General features: G+C 38.9%; 1 protein-coding gene across 1 annotated transcript; it reads right to left on the reverse strand.

The window, feature by feature from the left end:
* Window positions 1-1,359: 1,359 nt before the first annotated feature.
* On the reverse strand, window positions 1,360-13,778 carry LOC133916006 (uncharacterized). The gene is made up of 14 exons (XM_062359467.1): window positions 12,933-13,778; window positions 12,739-12,831; window positions 11,852-11,914; window positions 11,435-11,521; window positions 11,198-11,350; window positions 10,960-11,117; window positions 10,057-10,291; window positions 9,840-9,950; window positions 5,466-6,524; window positions 5,106-5,369; window positions 4,484-4,669; window positions 2,844-3,995; window positions 2,393-2,743; window positions 1,360-2,288 (listed from the first exon to the last, which is right to left on the reverse strand). Exons 1-14 carry the CDS (start codon window positions 13,338-13,340, stop codon window positions 1,896-1,898), a joined length of 4,713 nt encoding a protein of 1,570 aa, XP_062215451.1. The 5' UTR covers window positions 13,341-13,778; the 3' UTR covers window positions 1,360-1,895.
* Window positions 13,779-25,182: the final 11,404 nt, after the last annotated feature.

Raw genomic sequence — 25,182 nt, forward strand, 5'->3', positions numbered from 1 at the left:
ATATAAATTTACGTAAAAATATATCTACAATAATGCAAAATTCATTATAAATTTGGCTCAACAAGTAATCTATATTACAACAAAATATCATCGGGTTGCTATATCAAACACCTCTAAATCCTACATCTATTACCTCAGTTATGCCTACACTATATCTAAATCCTACATCTAATACCTAACATATATCTAAATACTACATCTAATTACTAAAATATGAGTAAAAAATAATCTAGTTGCTAAACTATATCTAACCATAATTCAAAATCTAGATCTGCATTTTAACCTACGTCTAATGGTTATCCTACCAAATTTGTAAAAAATTATAGATCTAACATCTAACCTATGTCAAAACCTACTACTATTGGCTATCCTATTAGATTTATAAAAAAATATACTTTGTTCCTCTAGCAGGGCTTCGCCTTGGATTTCCCCACCCCTCCTCTCCTCTCCCTCTCCTGGCGCTCTCTTCTCCTTCTCTCTCTCGTCTGTATTCGGTGCAAATGCAATGCTGACATCAGAAAGGCCGACACGTGCGGTTTTTTTACCTAAAAGTTGTCGTCCAAACAATACATGATACATTTTGGGTGGGCTCACTGGTGTTCCTCAGACGAAGATCTCGCCCGATCACCGGGTGATAACAAGGTGTCGTCCGATGAACGGGACACGTGGTCCCACCGTATTTTTTATTCCCTAACTAGCGGACCTCACAAGATATCGTTTGTTCATGAGACTATATATTACTCTTGCCCAATGAATGGGCAATATAGCATATTGTTACAACTTTTTGAAATGGCCATATAATTTTACAAATATTGAAAAAAAAAATCGCTACCAAGCGCCAGTAAGATTAGCGAGTGAAATCAGTTGCTCTGGGCTGGGTTCTCAGGTAGGTAGCCTCTCCAAAACCTGTGAATATGGGCGCCCTCACTGCCATCTCTTTTTGCAACCTAAGGTTGTAATGGTGTGCAAAGAAACCTTGCCCAGAATCGCATAACTTGTGGCGAACAAAAACGACGCAACAACTTAGACTTGGCCTAAGAGAATCTTGCCACGACTTTGCGTGAAACCTGGATGTGAAAAAGTTTGGAATAACTAAATTGTTGATATAACCAAGCACTTACCGAATCATGGCTAAGAAAACTATGGCAAACAGCCATGCAGCCAGTTTGTTTGGGTGAGTTCCCTGTAAGGAAAATTTCTACATATCGTGATGATTGTCGCCCACAGATTCAATCGAAAATGCTCGCTACATTTGAAGCTCCCGACAGACACTGAAAATATTGTCGGTGTGGAAGATCAAACTTTGAACATCCTTTCTCTCGGTCACAGTTGGCCTGATTCACAAGACAACAGTAACAGTAGACCAGTAGAGGCTATCCCTTTTTCTCCGGAAAATAACAAGTAGGGGCTATCCTCAAATCTGCAAAAAACAAAAGTGCCAATCGTGCCAAAATTACAACAATCCAGTATGTGTGCTCGCAGTCATGTTAAACAGAGTGCTATCCTAGATAAAACCTTTTGTGTACGCTGAAGCCATTAATAGCCCACTCCATTGTGACCGTGCGATTCAGCCAAACTGCCGAAGTGTTGGCTGGAATCCAGTATACAAAACCATTAACGCATGTGGAACACACGAATACACACACAGTTGGCTGGAAGAAAAGGAACATGTGCCCTGCATAGCTAGACTAAGATGGTCGAACAGAACCTTCGCTTTCATTCACCACAGGAACATTGGTCGTCATCTGTCAATTTTAGTTCTGCACACATGTCGAGGGACCATATTACCAGCCTTCATCATGCGTAAACCCGGTTGAATATTGAAGCTCCAAATCAAGATTTATGAACAAGTCGGCAAAAGTCCGCCTCTATTTCCAAACTGACCACAACCAAGCTCACTCTTCTTCCATCTTGTCCTTCGGCTCAGAATTTTCTTCCTCCATCTTGTCCATCGGCATGGCATTTCCTTCCTCCATCTTGTCATTTGCATCAGCATGCTCTTCCCCTTTGTTATCCTCTGTAGCCACATCACCCTCGCCATTCCCTTCACCCATCTTGTTTCCTTCCTGCATGGCGTCATCCTTTGCCTCAACGGTGTCTTCCTCCATCTTATTACTGATCGATGTCTCACTTGCATCACCATTTTCTTCCGCCGTCATGTGCTTGTTTGCCTTGTTCAGAACACTACCAGCACGGCCACTGTCAGGAGGGATTGCACCCGCATTATTTTCTGACACTGCTGAAGGTGGTTCATTTGCCTGAGGTGCATAATACTGCATGTATTGCATCTGTTGCACAGAGAAATGGTAGTTATGGCTCAGTTTTTCAGATATGAAAAATAAGAAATAGATTTAAACTTTACTTCGCAGAGATGTAGTACTGGACAACACACCTGACGTAGATGTTCCAGTCTGAAATTCACTAGATGATCAATGTCTTCAATACCAGTAACATAATGGATGTTTCCAGTTTCCCCCAAAGGTCGCTCTGTAAATGGAGTGCACTCCTCAAGATTCAAGGCAAGTTTATCGGGCCTTTGGAGGAGAAGCTGGAATGTTGGCTGCAATTCGTAACACTGTTCAAACAGTGAACGACGGCAAAACACATACAAGCCCAGACGAGCACGGGACATAGCCACAATAAGTCTTCTGACATCACGGAGATGGCCCACAAAACGGGTCCGGACAAGAGAAAGTAAAATGAAATCATTTTGCTGACCCTGGAACTTGTCCACAGTGGTAACCTAGATATGACAAATCAATGCGTGTCAGTACAGGACTCTCAAAGCTAATAAACTGCTAGGTTATGAGCATAGCTCAACCACCATATTTATTACAAATTACCTTGTTAGGTGGCTCAATATTCCACGGCTTGCATCTTCTATTGATAACATCACGAATAAGAAGCTTCTGACCATTGTAAGTGGTTAATATCGAAATCTTATTGGCAGGGTAGCCAATCAGGCGCATGTAGATATACACACTAACAATATACTCAGCCTCCCCTTCATTCTGGTAGAACCAAGGCGAGGGGGCAGACTCACCTCTGCCACGATAATCGGGAACATCAACCAGCTGATACTCAAAAGAGAACCCAGCATTAGCTTTATGGAAGATCACTTGCTCGCGCACATAAGGCAGATCTCCCAGCTCTCTGTATCTCCAGTTATAGAGTTTAGCGATACTAGGTCTTGCACGACCCTGAGCATTGAGCTCGATGTAAGGGACACCAAGACGAACAAACCTAGTAAAGAGACTCTGGTCCATGTGGCTGTACTTCTGAAAAGCCATGTTCTTCACAACAGGGGGTAACTGATGGTGGTCACCAATTAAAATGCAACGTTTAAGACGAGCATAACCATCTTCCTGTCGTTGCAGCAGCATCGGTATAAAAGTCTCTATCTCTAATATCTGTGCACTTTCTTCCATCAGCAAATTGTCAAATTTGAAACTTAATTGAAGAAAGTCTCTCCTCTTTAAAGCTGCATGAGTACAAGTCATGGCAACTATCTTGGCCTGTTTAGTCATTAGATAATTTGCTCGCTCCACTGTTGACTTAAGTAGCTCAAAAGCCCTACACTCTTCCAGCTCTTGGAATATCGTAGAAAGATGTTTGAAACAACCTTTGGCCGCATGCATATCTTTCTCAAAAGACTCACCATTAAAGATAGGCTGCGGAGTATTCGAGAAAAAATCTGAAAATGGGAAGCGGTCTTTGACGAAAGAGGGTTTCTCTTGATTTTGCTCACAGGCAGCTAAGAATTGTTCCCAACGGGCATAAACGTGTAATAACCAAAAATATGCGGCAGTTTCACATGTGTAGCCCACATCTTCTGGAAGACGAAGAGATCTCGCCAATTTAGAAACTTCACCTAGCAGCTCTAGCCGTCGGACCAGCATAGCATTGACACGCCCTTGACGGCTAAAATCAAGATCAGTTGCCAGCTCTTGCTCACCCTGACCAAGCCGAAGAAGGTACCTAGCAGGCACATCCCTCTGGCAGAAAAACATTACATCAGATATCCAGTAGCAAAATAACATGTAACAGACAGTCGTATACATAACATACCAGAAATCATATCAAACATATACTGTCCATCATGATGTGAACCAAGTAATTCAGGACTCCAATCAAAACACAAGGAAAAACAAACAGATTAATTGTAGCATTTAGACATGTAAAACAGCAATGCATGGAAATGTGAGATAAGGATCATTTTATATGGAATCCATCAGGACCAGAAGGTACTTTTTTATGTTTGGATTCCATTGTCAGAACAAATCGGAAATAACAAGGAGTATAGCAAGCATTTTGCCATTACATGGAACAGCAGGGAAAAAATATCCAAATAATTTCCAGTCAGGCACAACAGCAATAACAAGTCATTGACATTAAAGCACAGCATAGCACTGATACACTGCCTCTTGAAGAAGTATTAATGCAAGGTAAGCAGTAAGAGTTCAGATAATATATGGTGCAGTACCTGCATTATCTTCTCAAACAAGTCATTCAAAGCTTGGTTCGAATGGGTTATAATCAGCGTTCTTTGTGAAGGACAGTTGTGATATAAAACATTTAATATCTGCACAGCTGTATCTGTTTTTCCCGTACCAGGAGGACCAACAACCATTGTCAATCCAGGTTGTATACCAGATATTATAGCACCGATCTACAAATAAATAATAGTGTCAGGGTCACAATTTTAAAGTTGAATAAGATCCTCATTCACCTTGAAAGCAAGGACACTAATGTAGCACACATGATGAGCCTAAACAAATGTAACATATAATCCATAACTTATACCATTTATAGAGCAAATATGTCATATACTCATATTCCAGTCGGACAACCATTGCCTTGATTTATGTACTCTTAGATAAAATATTAATTTGGACCAGAAACAGTATCATGGTAATTTTAGAACTTCAAAGTTGGAAGCAACATTTTTCTGAAGTGCTGCTTAGCATAAGATAAAAGGCTAAAGACACTCTAATGCGGACAAGAAATGCTTTAAAAATGCCTTAGTAGTTATACATTCGTTACCACACATACATACATGATACACCGATCGAAATTATTGATTTCTCCCAGAATCTGAAGAGTACCTGAGTGGGTGTGAACCTCACTGAGTTCTGTTTGGGTTTATCTTGAGGATACGGCCCAGGATCAACAGGAATATAAGTCTCAACAGTTAGTTTCTCTTTCTGAGATCGCCCATCGGCCATATTATCACTGTTCTTTGCTGTCAAATTGGAGTTCACATTGCCGGGTAGAGCATGACTGTTTTCCCTCATTTTCTTGGACAACCTAATCTTAAAAGGAGGGTTTGGGTGCAGGTTTTCTGTACCATCAGGATTGATAAATGTAACCTAAAAATAATTTGGAGCATTAGAATCTTCAGGATCAAAGATGAAAAAGAAAAGTGATCCACTTTGAGAAGCAAGATTTTGAGTCAAAATATTTACCTGGTAATCTGGAAAGCTTTGCTGTACATGGCTAGCATCAAGAAAAGTGTCCTTAAAATCTATAACTTCCAGAAGATCAGGCATATTTATCCACTGCGCTGCAGAAGGATTTCCATAACCCAAGAATATGTTATGCAACCATTCAGGAACTACACATGTTTCATTCATTAGATCACGTATGGATTCCAAGATTGCTTTGAAATTATTCTCTTTGGGTTTCCTTCTCATTAGAATATTAAATGCTCCATACACATTGTCTGCACCCTTCTCTGCTGTCTCAGTAACATCAATTTGGTACTGTGCAGTATCTAATGCAATTCTAACAGTACGAATCTCACCCTTGGGCGGTTTCCGCTCTTCTCTCTTTATCCTTCCTGTGAAGTCATTCATGAGTGTTCCTTCCTCATCACGAATTTCAATAACCTCACATCCACGTACATATTGCAATCCTAGCCTTTCTGGCACAGTTGATTTTGCAGCCTCATCAGGGCTAAGAGGTTCAAAAGAAGGGCGGATTGACAGCAAAAATAGAACATCATGTTCCTTTAGAGCATCCCATTCAGATTTTATCTGTGGCCTGTAACTTGATATGCTGAAAGTAACCTCAGCAGTTACAGCAGAAGGCTTAACTTCTCCAATGTTTGGCTGCTTCACTTCTGCAATCTTAAATTCCTTGATAGGAACAGCCATTCTAGACCATCCACGGAAGGCAGTCTCTCCCTCATTGTTGATATAAGCATGTAGATGAGGAACAGCTTCCTGAATGTCTTCACGAATTTCATATGTTGATTCAAGACGAAACAGATTAAAATTCCTTAACAAATAATCATGAAGTGTCAGGAATTGGAGATTGAGTTTTGGGAGGGCAAGACAGCCTTCTCCAGAGTAATTAATGCTAGGAACAAGGCTCTCATCCCACATGATCTGCTCATTTGGATAAAGAGGCAGTGCATTTACTGCATCTTTTTGGGATTGCCGTTTCTCAAAAAAAGCAACTAGGACTTCAATAAGAAAATCACGACTTCCACTGCATGGGTCTTTCACTGAGATTAATTTAAGCTGATTATAAAAAGGACATATTAGTACCTCAAAAAAGGCATTCAGTTACACACGTAAAATAAAAAATTTCATGTGGAGCACCAATAAGAAATAAGGAAATATTAAACTACAAACCATGAGGACAACTTTTAAGCTAACTCCAGTATGGAACTAATTTGTTATTTGAGGGAGCAAATAAAACGGGGGATCTTTGCTGCCATCAAGATAACTTCTCTGATCTCTCTGACTGATGGTTGTCGGTGCAATATTTGGTCACTTGACTATTGATGTCATTTAATCACTCATGGCACAATAGCACAGCATATGTTAGCGAGAATTAAACATATCCATAAGAAAAACGTGACGTATTTCTTTGGTAAATCAACATGTGGGCTGAGACTGATGGCTGACCAAGTGTGTTTCACTGTTTTTGCAAACATAATTTGCTGACAAATATCCCATACGCATCTCACATATTTATAGACCTAAAGAAGTCAGTGCTGTTTGTACTGTCTGTGAGGGGCATAGCAGGTGCATCCCTATATTCAATCATTCCCAAATGCAACCCCATGGGAGGCAATTCAATTTGAATACTGCTGCCTATATCAACGAGGGGAAAGGGCCTCAAAGGTCCACCTTATCAGGTCAGAATTTGAGGACTACCATTTGATCAAATTTCAACTCCAGACTCAAGAGACCAACTACACTAGCTTATTCCCGAAGATCAGCTTAACAAACCTCCCCAACGCTGTCAGGGACAAAAACAACCAATGAGTCATTGCTCCACTCACCATGGTGAACGATATCCAAATGGAGGATGCCCTAAGCTTCTGGTATGGGGATATCTAAAGGGAAGGCAACAAGGAAATTGAACAGCACAAGTTGGACAGATGAGGAACTTGGGGTGGAAGAAGTAGGAGCTAAGCAGCTCGCTGTTATGTACGGTGTATCCTACTTCTTGACTGCTCCTTGTGCATCCCACCTCCAAAAACATCAATTTATTTGTGGAATTTTAACAAACTTGTGTCAGAGCAGTCATGAAATGATCAATCATCATGCAAAACTTCAACTCCGAATTCGATGAATATTAGGAGACAAAAAAATCAGTTATCAGTAATTTTTCTCCCTATATTCTTGGATTTCCTTTTCATTAGATTTTATCTTTTTCTTTCTCCATGTGTAGATCAAGTTTCGATTTGATATTTTGTGGTATGATAGCTTTACTCTATGCCAATATTATCACCATTTTTTCAAACTTTTCATGACTATATGAAAATTGTTCTGAGGAGGTTGCATAGGATCACCTATGGGGTGGGCTGCACTAAGGGGGTTTCTGCATATTCTATTTAAGCTGTGCACCTTTTCCAACTGAAATCAGGGTTAGCAAATTCGTTTGGGCAACGAAAACCGCTACCCACCGATTGTCCGAAATTCGTGTAAACCGGAAAATTCGGTCGAAAGTCAGCGAGAATTCGGACAAATTCACCTGGTCAAATTTATAAATTGGAGACAAAAACCAACCGAATTGAGTCAGCGAAAACCAATCAAATTCCACCGAAACCGAGCGAATTCTCTGATTTACCGATCGGATTTTCCGCATTGAATGCATTTTGAACAAATTAGTCGAAAACCGGTCGAATTTCCTGATTTACTGAGCACATTTCTCAAATTTCAATGAAGTTCAACAAAAAAACCAACAAATAGCTCAACCTTGTAAAATCAACAACTAATTCATCTGAGCTTCAAATCAAGTGAAACAAATTTTGTTGGTTTCCTTGTAACACAATCTACATGATAAAATTATTTATAATCATAAAAAAGTTGAATATTTTCTAAACCTAGTTAAATGCATAGTCAATTCTTTGCTAATCCAAAAATCATGAAACCAATTTTGTTAGTCTTCTTACATGATCCTATGTCTTTTAAAAATACATGAACTCATGAAATAGTTATTGTAACATGCAGGATTGTGTAAATGTGTTGCAACTAGATTAATTCATAACAAACCCATCACACCTCCAAAATTAGTGAAACCACTTTTATTAGTTTACTTATACTATGCTTTATGTAGGAAGAATAATGGTAGACATGAATAAGTTGGTTATAGTGCTGTTCTTGACATGTTCACTTTATGCTTGTGAACTTTGTAAAAATCATGGAGAAATTAATAAAACTCTAAATGAAGTGAAACAAATTTTAAAGATCCTCTAAGATACGCCCTACAAAAGAAAAATATGTGTTTGCATGTTAAGCTTTTCCTTAACGTGATGGGCCAAATCATCATGTGCATACAACCCATTTCAGTATTTTTCTTTTTTTTCAAACTTACTCCATATAAAATATGACGCAAGAAACATTATTTTTGAAATTTTTTTCACATAAGGTCTTAGAATTGTCTCTAGTATTTTAGAATTTTTTGTGATTTTTTATTTTTTATTACTTATTTTGAATTTTTAATTCAAATTCAAATTCAAAAACCGGTTGAATTCAGAATTCGGTGTGGACCAAATTGACCAGTTTTCGTGAATATCAAGCGGTTTTCGACAAATTTTCGAACCCTGCCGGAAATCCCACATCAATTAGACTTTGCTACAGAGGTCTCATTTGAACAGGTAGGGGTGCACTGTACAGTTGCAATTCTGCTTTCTGCATAACAGTCCGATGCTGTGCTCATTAAGTAATATGAAAGCAGGTAAGGTAATGAACAGCGGTGGACTAGTGTTGATGATAACCTCAAGCCCTCAATAAATGCATTGTCTGAGTTAGTAGCACCTCTCGCAAAACGTTTCAGAATTTAGTGCCTCGTGAGAAAATATCACAAGACGTGGGACAAGGCAGCCAAGACAACTTAAGTCAGCATGTCAAGAACAACTGTGAAACACTGGCTTGAGTTTTTGGAAGCCACAACGAAAGAGATGACATTTTGCCAAGTACACACAGGCAATTGGAGATGCTTGAGAATTGAGATAATAACATGCCACTTGCCATTTGTATGCTGTAAATAATTTCTACAGACATGACACTGTTCAAATGTGTGCTGTGCAGAAAACTTCAATTTTTCGGTGACTAAATACTCTATATGGAAGTTTCAAAGAACACATGTACAATTATTTTTTCTTCATTCAAACAGTAGCTTTGCCGCTGTGCATATATTTTGTAAGCTGCTATCTTAGCTTAGGTCTGGAGACTGAAGTAGATCAAACATTGAAAAATAGATCACCAATGACAGGCAAAAAGCATACCCAGCCTGACAAATGTCAAGGAAATACTATTCACAAACCACAAAAGAACCTTAATAAATTTATAGACAATAAGCACAAACAACGAAATTCTCACCTTGTTACAAACCAGATCTTGCAGTTCCACATCTGACAAGACAAGCAGCTTTTTTGTTAAGTCAGCTCGCTTATGGAGGGAACCAATACTAGACAAGGCAAAATCTCGCAGCTGGAACAATTAAAATGAACAATTACTATTTGCCTTATGCATGACTACTATTTTGCAAGAAACCAAAGTAAAAAATGTAAGTTAAATTAGATAACAAGGTGCGCACCTTAGGCACTTGTTTAAATGCTAGCAGCTGAAAAGCTTGGAAACGGGAATAATGAGCTTGCAGGACATCATCATCACTGAGTTGTGTTCCAGAATGATCATTAATCTCAAAGCCTTCATAAAACTGCAGCAAGTCAACCAACTGTGCAAAAAGGCGTCCCTTTTCATGGGTATAGAGTGCACTTAAGTGGCACTTGGCAACAACAGCAACATCAGCAACTAGGGGCCTCAAAAACCTGCAGATTATAACTAACATAAGTGGAACAAATATAACATATAAACAAATACATGGTAAGCTTTGTTAATATTGCCACTTACCAGCAATATTTAACTGAACGAAGATATTTGTGTTTTCTTAAATAGTAAAGAAATATAGGTAAAAATGCAATGGAAAAATGTTATATGGACATGATAGGAGCATAAAGAGACAACCAGATCAAGGAATTGATGTTCAGATATAACAATATGCAGATAGGAATATTCGTACAGCAGAAAGATTAAACCCCTACAATGGAGGGAAATACACTCGTTTACAAAGTGCATAGGGGGGAAAGAACCAGGCACTCACAACATAACTCTTTGATGCACAAGGACTTCAAAAATTACATGGTCACAAATGGCAGTTACTCTGAATGTAAATTGCACCCCATGCCTTAAACTTCAATAGGTGATTTGGATCCATGAACATTCACGTCCCTAAAACCTCTATAGGTGGATCGGCGCTATGTTGCAGAGAGTTCTACTTGCACTGACCAAACAAGTGAAGCAATTTTCAAAAAAATACAGAACTGGATGTTAAGTTCTCAGGTTCTTAGATCTAAGTGGAGAACACACATAAATTAGAATGACCCTTGTACAATCTACTGTTATAAAGGTGTTGTTAATACCAGAAGTAACAACATACCGTCTAGTAGGAAGCTGGCTCAACATGTCAATCAAAAATTCCATAAATCTCTCGCAGTATAGAACACAAGAATCATCAATCCACCCACCGGATGACTCATTCAACACAGATTCTTCATCACCATCTTGACTGGATAGTATAACCTTCGAATCGAGAATCTACACATAAGTTTCACAGGAGTTAAGCAAAATTAACACCTGGCAACAACAAAGCAATGAGAATAGTTTCAAAGGTACACCTCCAGAAATTCTTCAATTAGGTTCCTAAGAAATTTATTCTCAAGCATTTCCGAAGGATTGATAGGTTGGTCAGCCTTTTTTGCTTCCTTTGCTTCTTTTCTTTTGATTTTGGTCCACTTCTTAATCAATTCAGGGTTAAGGCAGAGTTCCATCTGTACATGTTTGAAACGGATATAAGAACCCAAAAGTAAGCACAGAAAAAAAAAATATTTTTAGGGAAGAAAACCTAAAATTACCTGAAGTCGTCCAAAAGAAAGAGTATGCCACAGCTTTAGGCTTACTAACTGAAGTATAGTTTCCCGAACAAGTTCATCCTCCAAACTCTGCAGGAAAGCATGAAATACATGGCCACTGTAAGAATTAAGTTCTGACACAGTCCACACAGGGTGACAACCCCAATAAACAGTATATACAAAAGCAAGCCTTGGATAACTAGTTTTAAAAGTTACAAGGGCAAGTGTTTATAAACTTAAAAATTCGTAAAAGGAATATGTGCAGCACATAGATCAATTCAATACGTATCGAAGTTCAGGCCCAACATAATTAAGTATTATCTGGTGGTTGTCTGGTTGACAGAAATTACTAGCAAAATATATCCCGAAAAAGGAGCATCAGCATGTGATGCAAATACTCTAGTTAAATGTAATAAGTACCTGAAATGCATTTATCATGAACAAGAGGTAATTTGTTTTCTCAGCCATATTAAGGGCCCTTTCCTGCAAGATAACATAAGAAGACAAATTCAGAATAAACATTGTAATGTCATAATATTTTCATAAAGAAATTGTCCAGAAGACAAATATACCATACCGACGTGAGCATATAAGTTTCAGATTGGAACTGGAAATACAACCGAACTATTTGTCTCACAAACAGCTCCCACGTGTAACAAATAACAAAAACGTAGACAAAATACAACCAGCAAAACTCATTATCCCCTGATCCCCTCAACTCTATAACCCTGCACGAAATAACATCCTAGTCACCTAGAGTACTTCACATTTAAAAGAACCAGCACCAGAGCATCTGAGAAAGAACTTCCGCACAAACTCTTCAACTGGAGCTCAAACAATTAAACAACAAATTGAGGAATCATCATTGATACAACAGAATCAATCTCAACCACCAAAGTTCTCATGCTTTTGTAATTCAATCACATATTCTCAATTACACCACCAACTATAGTTGCTATTGACTACATCTCACTACCTCTTACATTTTGCCTAAAGTGAGATGCATACAATTCTAGTCGCTGCAGTGCACCAATTGCAAGTTGAGTCGCCTCAGTACCTCCATGTAACTCTTAACGCTTTTGCTAGCAACAGTTGGACTACTAAACTAATCATGCTCAACCCAAGTTGAGCTGGGAACGTGAAAACGACAACATCCAAATTAACCAAGCTCCATCAAAAAAATTACTTCAACGTAGATGCATAAACAACCAACTCCAAATTCAATGGTACCATCAATTAGACTTTACATAATGACTCGCTTTATGAAACAAAAATGCATAGATAAGTACGGCAAAATCAACACGAACCTCTTCCTTGAGCTTGAGAACCCGACACAGGAACCCCTTGAACGCATCCTTACGGTCATGGAAACATGTCCACGCCGCCACATTCTCCCGAAACTGCACACAAGACCCAACCGTGTCAGAAACCCTAGAAATCGCCCAAACTAGCAGTAAGCGCTCCAATCCAATTCGGAGAAGAGGTTTTCAAAGCGCATCACCTTCTCGTTAACCATGAGGATGATGGACATGACGTGCTCGAAGGAGGCGTCGGCCGGGTCGAAGTGAGGCCAGAGGTAGTTCTCGAGGTACTGGCTGACCTCGAGGATCATAACGCGGTGCAGCGGCACGGTCTTCCGCCCGCGCCCCTCGACGCGGAGCTCGGTTGAGTAGATCTCCCGGACAAGGTCCGCGTCGAAGGCTGCCGCCGCCGCGGGCGTGCCCCAGTGCTCAGCGGCGACGCGGGTGAGGCGGTCCCGCTGGATGTCGAGGAGCGTGATGGAGGCGCCGCCGGTGGAGACGGGCACCTTGTCGGGCGCCGCCGCGGCGGGAACGTCCGCCGGGAGCGGGTACTCCGCGGCGCGGGGGTGCCGGAACTCGAAGACGCCGGTGCCGTAGACCTTCGGCATGGCTGTGGACAGCGGGTTTAGGGTTTGGAGGGTTCTGACGGGGTTTGAGGGGTATAGGGTTTGGGCGGGAGGTGGTAGGAGAGTGGGAGCGGGTGTGGGGGAGGGGCGGCGGCGGCGAAGGGGGAGACGGGAGCGGAGAGGAGAGGGATTTGAAAGGGGAGTGTTTAGCCGGACGCCGCCATTCTTTGGCTCGAGCGAGCTGGGCAGCCTCCACAGTCCCGCTTCGTTTAGCTAATCTAAGCCCATGCCCTTGCCCCAGCGAGATCATTAGAGTGTGATGGGTTGTTTGCATGGTCTTCCATGAGAAAAGTACCGCGACGGAAATGAGTCGTCAGCTCCAAACGTTTTTCCTCATGGGCCGGTGCCAGACATCTGTTGGAACCTCTCTCCTATTCTTTTGAGGATACGCGTTACGGAGCAAGAAGAAGCGGTGGTTGCAGACGTGTGCTTGGATGGAAGAGGCGGAAGCGAGGGGTGGTGATGGAGATACGTGTGAGGACAGAGGAAAGTTGGTGGCGACGGTAAGGAATCCAGGGCTAGTATCAGGCGCACGTGTTTGTCTCTACCTTATTTATATTTTCGTATTTACTTACTTATAATTTACATTACAATTCTCTTAAACAGTAGAGTAAACACACTAGATAAGTTTAGAGCATATTTAGATAGAAATTGAGATAGGCTTATCTTGTGAAAATTTTAGAGTCAATAGTTTTAAATGTCCTAATTCACCTCTTCCTAGGACGTCCTCGATTCTCTTCAATTGGTATCAAAGTCTCATGCTCTTCAATTAGACTTAACCACCTCAAGTTGTGACGTCCGAGATTAGGGATGGATATTGATAGTGTTCTACACTTTGACGGTACTAATTTTTCTCGATAGAAAATTCTAATAACATGTTATTTGCAAGTAAAAGGTCCAGATGTTTAGAGGATCACCGAAGAGGGGATGAAAGAAAGCATCATCAAAGCGAAGAAACAATTTGATGCTTTAGCAAAGAATATCATTTTATCATCTTAATATGTTGATGCATTCAATAGAGTATATTCTCTCACCAATGTATATAATATTTGGACTAGTCTCATTGAAATATATGAAGACACAAAGGATGTGCGCAATGAGAAATATCATGTTCGCGTGACTAAACTTAATAGCATCAAACAGCTTGCCCATAAAAATACTAATGGCATGTACTCACGTATGAATATTCTTGTCAATGAGATCAATAAGCTAGGTTTGACAAAGATTGAAGATGCTTAAGTGGTGAGAAGAATACTCAAGCTCTTCTTCCAAAATACAAGCTAATTGTCTCCATCATCTACGACAACCACAACATGAGCAAGATGACTCCAAAACAAGTTTTATGCAAGATCACCGCACATAAGATGACTATGAATATGGGGGTTGAAGCTTCTACCTCATCCGACGCCAAGAAATTTGCCCTCGCAAGCAAGCAAGCAAACATCATGTTCACACATGAATGCGAAGATAAGGAGACAAGAGTAAAAGTCAAGCTCAAGTGAAGATGATAAAGATCAATATGAAGAGAGTAGAGAAAAAGATGATCAAAGCATCTCAAGTGGTGAAGAGATTGATCCTAAGATGGTAAAGCTCATGCTACAAGTGAAAAAAAAATATCAAAAGGATCAATGCAAAGATTGATCATCCAATCTTCTTGAAAGACTTAGTTAAAATAATTGATCATATCAAGAAAGAGAAAAAGATTAAGTACAAGAAGAAGACAAGAGGAAGAAGCAAAGCATTTGCAAGCATAGGAAGATGGGTGAGTAAAGATGAAGAGTCAAACTCAAGTGACGAAAGTTTCACCATCCACTCCTCCAAGAGAAGCTCTTCCTCAAGTTCCACAAGTCGTCATCGCGCAAGTCTTCTCACAAGTGTCTTATGGCCAAAGGTATGAAAAGTGATGCAAGGGATGATGAATCCGATGAGGATTCACCCTCTCAAAAAAAAAATTCTTGATTGATCAATAAGTAACAAAGGGCCCTTAAGAAACAATCTAAAGAGCTTAAAAAATTCAATGCACTTAATGACATTCATGCTACCTTTGTTTTTAATTATAAACAATTATTATGCAAATTTAATTTGCTAAACAAAGAGCATGAAGAGCTTAAGGTTAAATTTGAGTGCATTGAATCTCAACCTGAGGTCCCTTTGAAGTAATCTACCTCACTTTTTAATTACAATCCTAAGGTAGATGTTTCCACTTCTTGTGATGATTTAATTGTTTTATCTAGCTCATCCTTTTACAATGAGATTTGTGTTGAGAATGTTGTTGTAAAATCATCTAACAACCTCATTACATAAGAAAATAATGAGCTCAAGTAAAAAAGTGGAGAAGCTCAAGGAAGACTTGGCGAGATTGAAGGGCAAGAACCATGTCCAACCTCCTCAAGAAAACCATACCACCATGGTGAAGAAGCTTACGGAGTAGTCCACCGTGACATGCTTCAAGTGCCATCAAAAAGACCACAAGTCCTTTCAATGCAAACAAGTCAAGAAGGAGACTAAGGAGAATAAAAAGATGATAAACCTCTCAAAAAGACCTCCAACATCTACACCAAGTCCAACTACAAGAACAAAATCAAGAGCAACCACTAAAAGCTCAAGAAAAAGAACAATAAAAAAGTGGTTGCACACATGGTTGGGAGAAAGGATCGGGGGTGAAACCAATCTATTTGGATGTTCAAGAAAATCATCACCAGCATGAAAGGGCCTCAATCGGTTTGGATTCCAAAAAAACTTACAGTCCACAGGTCTTCGGGGATTTGGAGACTTGGCACACAAAACTAAGTGAAAATTCAAGCAAAAAGCTAAGTGTACAAGATTGGGCGCATTGATGAAGATCATGATCATTATATACCCAAATTCTCATCCAAAGGTGAAACATACTAGATATAAAATGTTTTCAATTGGTATCTTTGTCTTGTCTAGGATTACATATGCTTATTTCAATTTATTGAAATGACTAGTGTAGGTTTTCATATGGTAGGTTGCTTGTATTTCTCTCTCTCCTATGAGCAACCTATATGTTTTATTAGTTGTAGGTTTCTTTTATGGCACTAGTACTTTAATTGGTAATCACTAGCTCTTCAATTAGTATTCCTTATATACCATAAACCAATCCATATGATAAACTCACCATTGTTATCAATAACAAGTGTATATCTCTTACAAGTATTCAACACTTGTATGCACATTTTTAGGTAGAGTATATCTTATGGGTTGTGATTTTGAGACTAACATGTATTTCAAGTTATATCTTTTATAGTCTCATGAAGTGATCAACAAGTCCCCGGAGGTATGAAATGCTTAAAAGATTTAATTGATATCATTGTCAATATATTTTCTACATTTAAGCTATATCCATGCATGATATGTCTTAAACTTCTTATCTTATTATATTGTCTAAGTTGTGCATATATTTTACTCTCATCATATGAATGCACACATATAGGGGAGTTTAGATTATATCATTTGAGTTTTATGATTTATGATCCTTATTTGTCTTTTATAATTGGTATCGATGCCTCTTATTCTTTCAATTGGTATATCTTTTCAATTGGTATCAATACCTCATGGATCATAGCTTATGAAGCTCTCTCCTAAAATTCTCTAATATTTTTTCCCTTGAGATTAATATGAGTTTGTAGCCTTTTTGAGATTGTTGATGAAGGGGAAAAAATTTAGACCAAAGCAAGATGCAAGAGAAGAAAGATAAGGACTATCTTGAGTACAGTGTTGAAAAAGGGGAATGTATCTTGAGTTGACAAAGGAGATTTTGGAATAATTCAAAATAGAATATTTTGAATTTTATTTTTTACTTTGGATTAAGATCAACTCTATTTGGAATATTTGAACCTTGATTTAGACTTGGATATAGATCTTCAGGAGAGTATTTGAATTTAAGGGTTTTGAATCCGATTTGGATTTGAGCTGAATAGAAACTAAGAATAGTTTTGAAATTGAGAGACATTCAATTTCAAAACTCCATACAAAGAACCATAAAATCATAATCCAAATGTAGATGAACCAACTTAGTGCAGAGATTATTTTGAAATTGATTCTAATGCACTTTGGAATACTTATTCAACTTAGCACATCTAATATATATGAATGTATATATAATGGTATATATACATCCACATACCTATTTTCTTAATCTTAGTTAGCTTAATTAATCCAAAAAAATTAATGTAGAGTAAAATTTGTAATTAATTAGCATGCTTAAACTCAGGATATTACAACAGGTTTCAACATGCCTTCCTGCATATACAAAGATACTTTTAGTAAGTTGGAAATGTTGCATTGGGTGCTTATAGAGTTAAGTATGTAAGAGTTTTTAGCGTGCCTTGTTTTTTGGTGCTTGGATCTCTTGAATCATTATCTGCATCTGTTAGATCTATACATAGGTGTTATTTCCCTTCATTCATGTTGCAACCTATATGTAGGGAAAAAAAGCATTAATAGATCCAGATCGAATGATCACTCTAAGTCAACATATTGAGCACTCTAAGTTCTGCTACTTTGGATTATGTTTGTTGCAACCATTTTATCATAGCATCTCGTAGCCTCATTGATATACTTATAAGGTTCTTGATTGAGTTTGTAAGTTCATTGGCACATTGTGATGTTGCCGATGCGCTTGCTCCGTGCTTGTAGATGGACGCCGCATCGCTTACTTGTGTCCTGTCGAAGATGCAGGACCATGTACAGGAGACGGTTGCTGCGTTGAAGAAGGTGGTCAATGACAACTTGAGTCCGGACATCACCCCTACTATCGTGGATCTCAACAGAGCACTTCTAGAGGTTGAGACCATTGTGGCAGACTTGGAGCAACTCGTGTTCCAAGTTGTGGATGCTCTAAGCGGTGGTGTCGTGCAGAACCCAGTTGGTTTAGCCGACAATATCAACGTGACAGTGAAAGAGGAAGCATCGGGATCCAAGGACATTGACGGCAATGACGTCCTTCCCGCTAACTGGAGATCCGATCAGCTTCTAGGTGCTCTCCCCTCTTTCCCCTCTCCAACTCTCTATCTTCTCCTCAAGAATTTGCCCTAAGAAAGCTAAACCAAGGTGTGCATGTTATATCATTGCAATCCCCTCCTCCCTAGCTTCCAAACCATCCAAGAATCACTCACATGCACGAAGATTTAAAGGATTTGAAAAGCAATTCCGTCACACCCTGATTTTCTGAAATTTCAGCATGCATTTTTCATCTTCTCAAGCAAATCCCTCCATTTCTTCCCTCAATTGATGGCCACAAACCTTGGCTAAACACCTTAGGTAAGCCTTCCAAGTTTTTCATGTGAGGATACACGCTTTTAGCTTGGATTTGGATGGGTTTTGTGGGCTGCAATCTAGGATTGGTGAAGCAATTTAGTGTTTATGTGAAAATGGAGCCAATGTGAGAGATTTTGTTTAGCAAGAGCTAGTATGAGGAGTTTAGATGGAGTTGAGCTAACGATTAGAGTTTGTAGAAAGAGTAAATTAGGTTTAGAACCAATGCTTTAGTACCTTTACATGTTTAGGTGGCTTAGATTTTCACATGCAAGTTGAATCGACCGAAGAATCGTCAAAAAAACCTGTGTTTTGCTATCAGAACTCGGACTATCAAGTAAACTCGGATGTTCTGGGTGATTTTAACTAAAAATAGCCGAAGACCCCTACCCTGAGAATCCAGAACCCGGAGAGTCCGAGTTCACCAAGAGACTCCTGATTTTACTGTTCATCAAACATTTTCTTTTTTCCTGATAGCTTGTATATTTCATAGTTAATTCATACGAACTCCAAAAATTATTAAACTAGTTGCGTTAGCTTCGTAGGAGTATGAAATACATTTTAAAAATATTGGAACTCAATAAATACTTTCTTATATTTAATTAATTATTTAAATACATTTCAACTTAATTAAATCACAATTAACTAATGCCATGTCCTAAAATTATGGAACCACTTGGATAATTCATATTATGATCATTGATATCTAGGAAGAATATACTTTGGTATGAAAGTGTTATTTAAATTATTGAAGCTCATTTAGTCTTGATAGCTAGGTTAATTAAGATCTTTTTGACAGACCTTAAATAAATCCTTTTTATCATGAGGTTACGTATTTAAATTCGAGTATTTCTTGTTGAATTATGTTCATTACCCAGTACCACATCCTCATTAAAAAAATTTAGTATTTTATTTGTATCTCTTTCATGCTCATCATTGCATGCGATCTTCGTTAGTGAACAAAGGACCGGAGGGTGACACAAGCGTGATCAAGGGCGATCCGGAAGTTATTCCCCTTGCTTGTGAAGCTGATAAACAAGGCAAGTATCTAAGCATTTTTATCCTATTACTTTAGATCATATATTGTGTCAATTGATAAGTTATGATTTATGTATGTTTGCATGTCAATGAGTCTTATGTCGGGTTTTGGTTAGATCCTATTTATTGCATTACCCTCCATTGACATTGTTTATCACTTGATCTTTTGTAACCTGGGTTGTTCATATCACATAATGATCTAACTTAAAAAGAATGCGTTATGCTTAGTATGACTTAGGTCCTCGATAGAAGTCGAGAGGTGGTTCGGTTATCGTTCGTGAGCTTAGGGTTTACCTTATATCACAAAGATAATGATGATAGAGGATGGTGTAAGTTAGTGAGGATGAGCCGAGATACGGGCGTGCAATAGGGATGGCTCGAAAAGGGAGACTCGGATGCTATAGGCCATCTTGAATTGATTAAGCACCGTCCGTTGTTGCAGTATTTTTTAGCACCTGTCCGTACTTACCACGTATCCGTATATGGGACGGATAAGCCGAATACCTTATGTAGCTGTGATCTTTTGGCATGCTAGTCTCAGGTGTTGTCGGCATAATAGGCTTGTAAGGGGTATCTAGTTTGCTCTAAGAGTAGTTCTAGATGAGCCCCGCATACCGAGGCACATGTTCAAACGGTTGTGGCTTATTTGGGAAAGGTTGACATGAGTACCCCTTGTGTGGACCTATGTGGTCACGCAAGCCGTATGGTCCTCAAGTCGTGTGGGTAATGGAGTACCCCTTGTAGGGTGTAAAACAATTTGAATTGCCGCACTTTTGGTTATGAGTACGTTTCTGTCCATTTGCATCAATCGTAGAGTTTCAGTTGTTGTTGTGATGGTATGTTGGGAAATGTATGGTGATGTTGTTGAAGTTTTGATACGGTTCAAGTTATAATTATGTATGATAATGATCTCAGGATAGAAGGTTGTTTATGGTTAGATATAGATGCTTACACTTAAGTCAAAATTGCTCTTGCATATGAAATTCACTTAACTTTGTGGCCGAGTCCTTGCTAATTATCCAAATTGCATTATCTTTGGAGTCGGGCTAATTATAAGTGCCTATTATGGATTAAATCTTGTGAGTACCTTCGTACTCACATGCTTTATTTGCTTTTCAGGTGAGGAAGGTTTAGTGTTTGGCATTTTACGCCCGTCGATGTTGGTAACGGGCATGAGTAGTGTCGTCTACTCGATTGATGTTATTTTGGAGTAGCGCCTTAGGGCAAATGACACTACTCATCTTTTGTTGTCATGTATTTTACTCCGCTGTGTAGCTACTCTAACAATGTTCGGTTTATACTTCTGTTGTAAAGTTAATCTACTTAAAGATTTGTAACTTAATTTAATTACTCGTTCTTTATTATGTCTTGTGATGACGTGCTTGTTGTAAAGGCGTGTGTTTCGATCCTAGAGGAAACACATGTCGGGACTATCGGGGTGATATTCTAGTTAATCGTTGTAATCGTGGTTATGCAAATGACCGACTTGATGATTAATTAGAATATTATTTGGACGGTTCCCTACAATCATGCATGCACATCTCCCATGTATACATGCATATACGTAACCAACTCAAAGTCCGTCTCTGACACTAACTCTTGTCTCAAGTCCAGCCACGACACGACTCCCTCGTGTCTGCTCCAACTTGAACACAAATTAGTCTTCATGTCCTCTCACGATCAGATCGCCTCATGCGTCCAATGCAAAGCCTTGTCTCCATATGCATTGTTTTCTCAGCTCGTACGTCCCGCATGGCATCCTCGATCACAACGACCTTAGTTTCTCCTGAACCTAGTCATCAAACCTCAGTTTCTCCCAGAACTTAGTTTGTTGATCCATCATCGACCATGCTCACCTTTGAGCAACACCTGCACATAAATCAAACAACAATCGAGTACAAGCACAAGTCCTTCCCGACTTGACTCAAGATCAGTTCACGCAAACTCCAAGCAAAAACAACACGCTAACATAAGCATACCCAACTAATGATAACGCATCAAACCAACTATGCTATCTAAGCATATCTTAGCAACTTATGAACATCAACCAAATGTCATTATGCTAAATCACTTTGCTCTACCAATTTCATCAATCAAACTAATTTTTCATCACATGATCTCACAATCTTCCCTTTATGAAAACATTGGCAACCCTCATATGAGTATTGACAACCTTTTAACAGACATGATTTGATTTTAAAATCAAATGCAAAGTGAAATAAAAAAAAATCCTTTGAGGAAAAAAAATTATCTCCCCCTTTGGCAATGACTTCATTAAAAATTCAAAAGAGAGAATCAAATCTTGTTATTTTAATTATTTCAATGAGTATCAAAATTCATCCACATATATAACAAATACTCAACCAAGCCACACTATCAAGCATATCTTAGCAACTTATAAACATCAAACGAATGTCATTATGCTAAATCACTTTGCTCTGCCAATTTCATCAATCAAACCAATTTTTCATCACATGATCTCACACCTTAAAGGGTGAACAGTCGTTAGTACGCATCACAACCTATAAATATGTTTGTAGGGAATATGGTCTTACCTATGACGGAATAATGTATCACCATACACTGAGTTGTCGGCGAAATAGTCCCGGAATAGCCTTGCAACACCTTCCTGGTGCACACAATCTATGACTGCATGTCCTAGCACGGAGCCATGCTGACGAGTGAGACCTTGGGCAATAAGCTCTTTCTCCTCAATGGAGATCATCAACATCAATTCATCCTCATCGTCGCTCGAGTCCAATGAGAACATGAACTGATCTCCGGATGTAGACAAGTTCATTGTGTAAATGTGAAATGTGGAGGCAATTGTGCCTCTCTACTTTGGTAGCAGCCCTCTTTTATAGCGACGACAGTCTTCTCGAGCAAGTAACCCGGCTTCCCATGCAAGCTATCAGGCATGTTCTAAGTTCTTTCCACGGGAAGACTCGTGACCATAAAGCCACCAGGCATGTGGTTCCTAGCTTCCATGAGAAGAATCTTGCACACGAAGGTAGCAACGAAATGGGTTCAAAAATAAGACCATTTATGTACAAAACACATGTACATATTACTGGATGCCGGAATGAATGGGTAGCATGCATGCAGCTCTGCTCTTCGGATTTAGGAAAACAACAAAACATAGAAGAAAGTGATAGACGGAATGAATGGGTAGCATGCGTGCAGCTCTGCTCTTCGGATTTGGGAAAACAACAAAACATAGAAGAAAGTGATAGAGAGATTGCTGGCGGAAAAAGTTTGGGTTGGAGGCACAACGATCGTTCTACTCCCTATAAACAAATACATGTACATTGTATACGTACCATGTATTGTAGTCGTATTATATCCGTTGTGGCAGTTATGATGAAATGATAGAATATTGGAAGTCTGTTGAGGAAAATAATAAGGGAATGCTATTGGAGTGCAGAAACCTAAAGGGGACGAATCTAAAAAGGAAATCACTTCGGGAAGGGATTTTAGGCTAGGAAGGGAAATAAACGGTTAAGGATGGTCTAAAGATGGTATATGAAGACTGAGAAAGTAGGTTAAACGAAAGTCATCTCTTCCCTCTTTTTATATATACTAGTACGATGCTTGTACATTGTAACGGGAGCAAAAAAAAATCTACGAGATATTACAGTTGACGGTGAAACACATGCATTGCAATAAAACAACAATCAATTTTACAACATAAAGTTGATTGATACATAAGTTCCAGCAATATAGAAAAGTAATCCAAATCGCACACGCAAACTGAACTTCACACTTCCTTCGGTGCAAAAATCTTCATGTTTCACAATTTCTCTTAAGTCTTGATTAGGTTGAGGATGCTGGTCAAGAAGTCCACTCTTTTCTTCAACCTCTCTATTATGCTGCTACACATAGATGTCCAGTTATGAAAGTCTATCATGTAGGCGATATGATACTTTTTACAACAACAGAGGTTTGCTCTACATGCTCTCCTAGCCTGAAGAGTGAAGGAGGAACTCAAGTAGTGACTGTAAGGACTATACATTTAGATAAAATGATGATGACAATTGCTTAATTCCTTTCCAGAATCTGTGTGTTTTCGAGGTAAAGTAAGCTTATTTTGCCCATTTTTAAAGTTGCATGTGATGTTAAATACTTCAAGAACCAGCCTATGAACAATACAAATAGATTTCATACATGGTTGCAGAGTACCTATCTGGATGGACGTAGAACTATAGAATATAAGATTTCCATGTTGATCAAGAATTAATTAATGTTTTACTATTAAACCAAGGAACACAAGGTGCTTTGGTGTTAGCTATAACAAGAAACAGAATCAAATATGTATCACTCATCACTCACCAAATAGCTGGGCGATTTGCTTCCACCAAAAACTCAAAAATTTATTATTAAGATAAATTCATCACTCAATGCTAATTGCTCATTGTGTGTGACGTAGCTGGAGTCAGGACCGTATGCAATTAACAGGGTAAAACAAATATGTGAAACAACCAATATTGAGGTTTTTGAGTATAAGGCCGTTCATGCAGGTTTGATCAGGAAAATGTCTGTGTTCTAACTATTTCTGCTTAACCTCTCGACCATAACTCTCACCATAGTTGGGCCTGCACCCTTCCAAAGTGCAAGGACTACCAACACAAGAACCAATTGCTCCAGTAGTCAAGACCAATAAAAGCTTTCTAAATTAGTGGCAATAGCTTCCCTTCATTTTTTTCAACTGCTTTATTAGTTAGAACCCTAAAAAATATATCCCAATAGAATTTAAAACTAAGTATTGAATCATTGTTAGAAAGAATATAAAACTTTACTTCAAAAAACTAAGATCTTAGATCTTTATCCATGACAATGACAAAATAAATGTTAGTTGGCACTGACAACACTTGTTCGTGCTACAACTAGAGAATAGTAACAACCAAGGATCATAATTCACCCCTGAAATACCAAAAATAAAGAATCTACAAGTCCCTTTGTGGAAAAAACTTTATAGTAACATCATTCCACTATGAAAAATATTATAACATAGTTACATACCCGTGCGTTGCAACGGGGACCGAATATTTTCACGATATACCATGTGTCGTCATCCGCTTAATTAGCCTCGCAACAACAGACATGCTAGATCTAGATCAAGGGTATCATTCTACATGACAGTATGCTTGTTACTTTGACAGAAGCAGAGGTATTTGTAGTTGCACTTCTGCTTCGAAAACTCAAAATGTACATTCAGTGCAGTGGATCAGTGCAGATCCTTGAGCCAAATGCTAGTGACATGACCCCTGAGAGGGCTTGATTTGCCAGACATCACAACAGCATGTTATCAGACATTTGTGTTCCTTCAAGAAGCCTCATGGTTCAGTAGGATTCCAAGTGTGCCAGTATTCTTTAACTTGACAAATGACAATGCAAAAATCTGGTGTAGTTTGGTACTTGATAACTTACAATGAACCACATTCAACCACCAATAAAATTCAAACTCTCATAATCATAAATTATCTTCTCAATCAATAAGGTTTTAGAGGGG

The sequence above is a fragment of the Phragmites australis genome, chromosome 4, assembly GCF_958298935.1.
Source record: "Phragmites australis chromosome 4, lpPhrAust1.1, whole genome shotgun sequence".
Lineage (NCBI taxonomy): Eukaryota > Viridiplantae > Streptophyta > Magnoliopsida > Poales > Poaceae > Phragmites > Phragmites australis.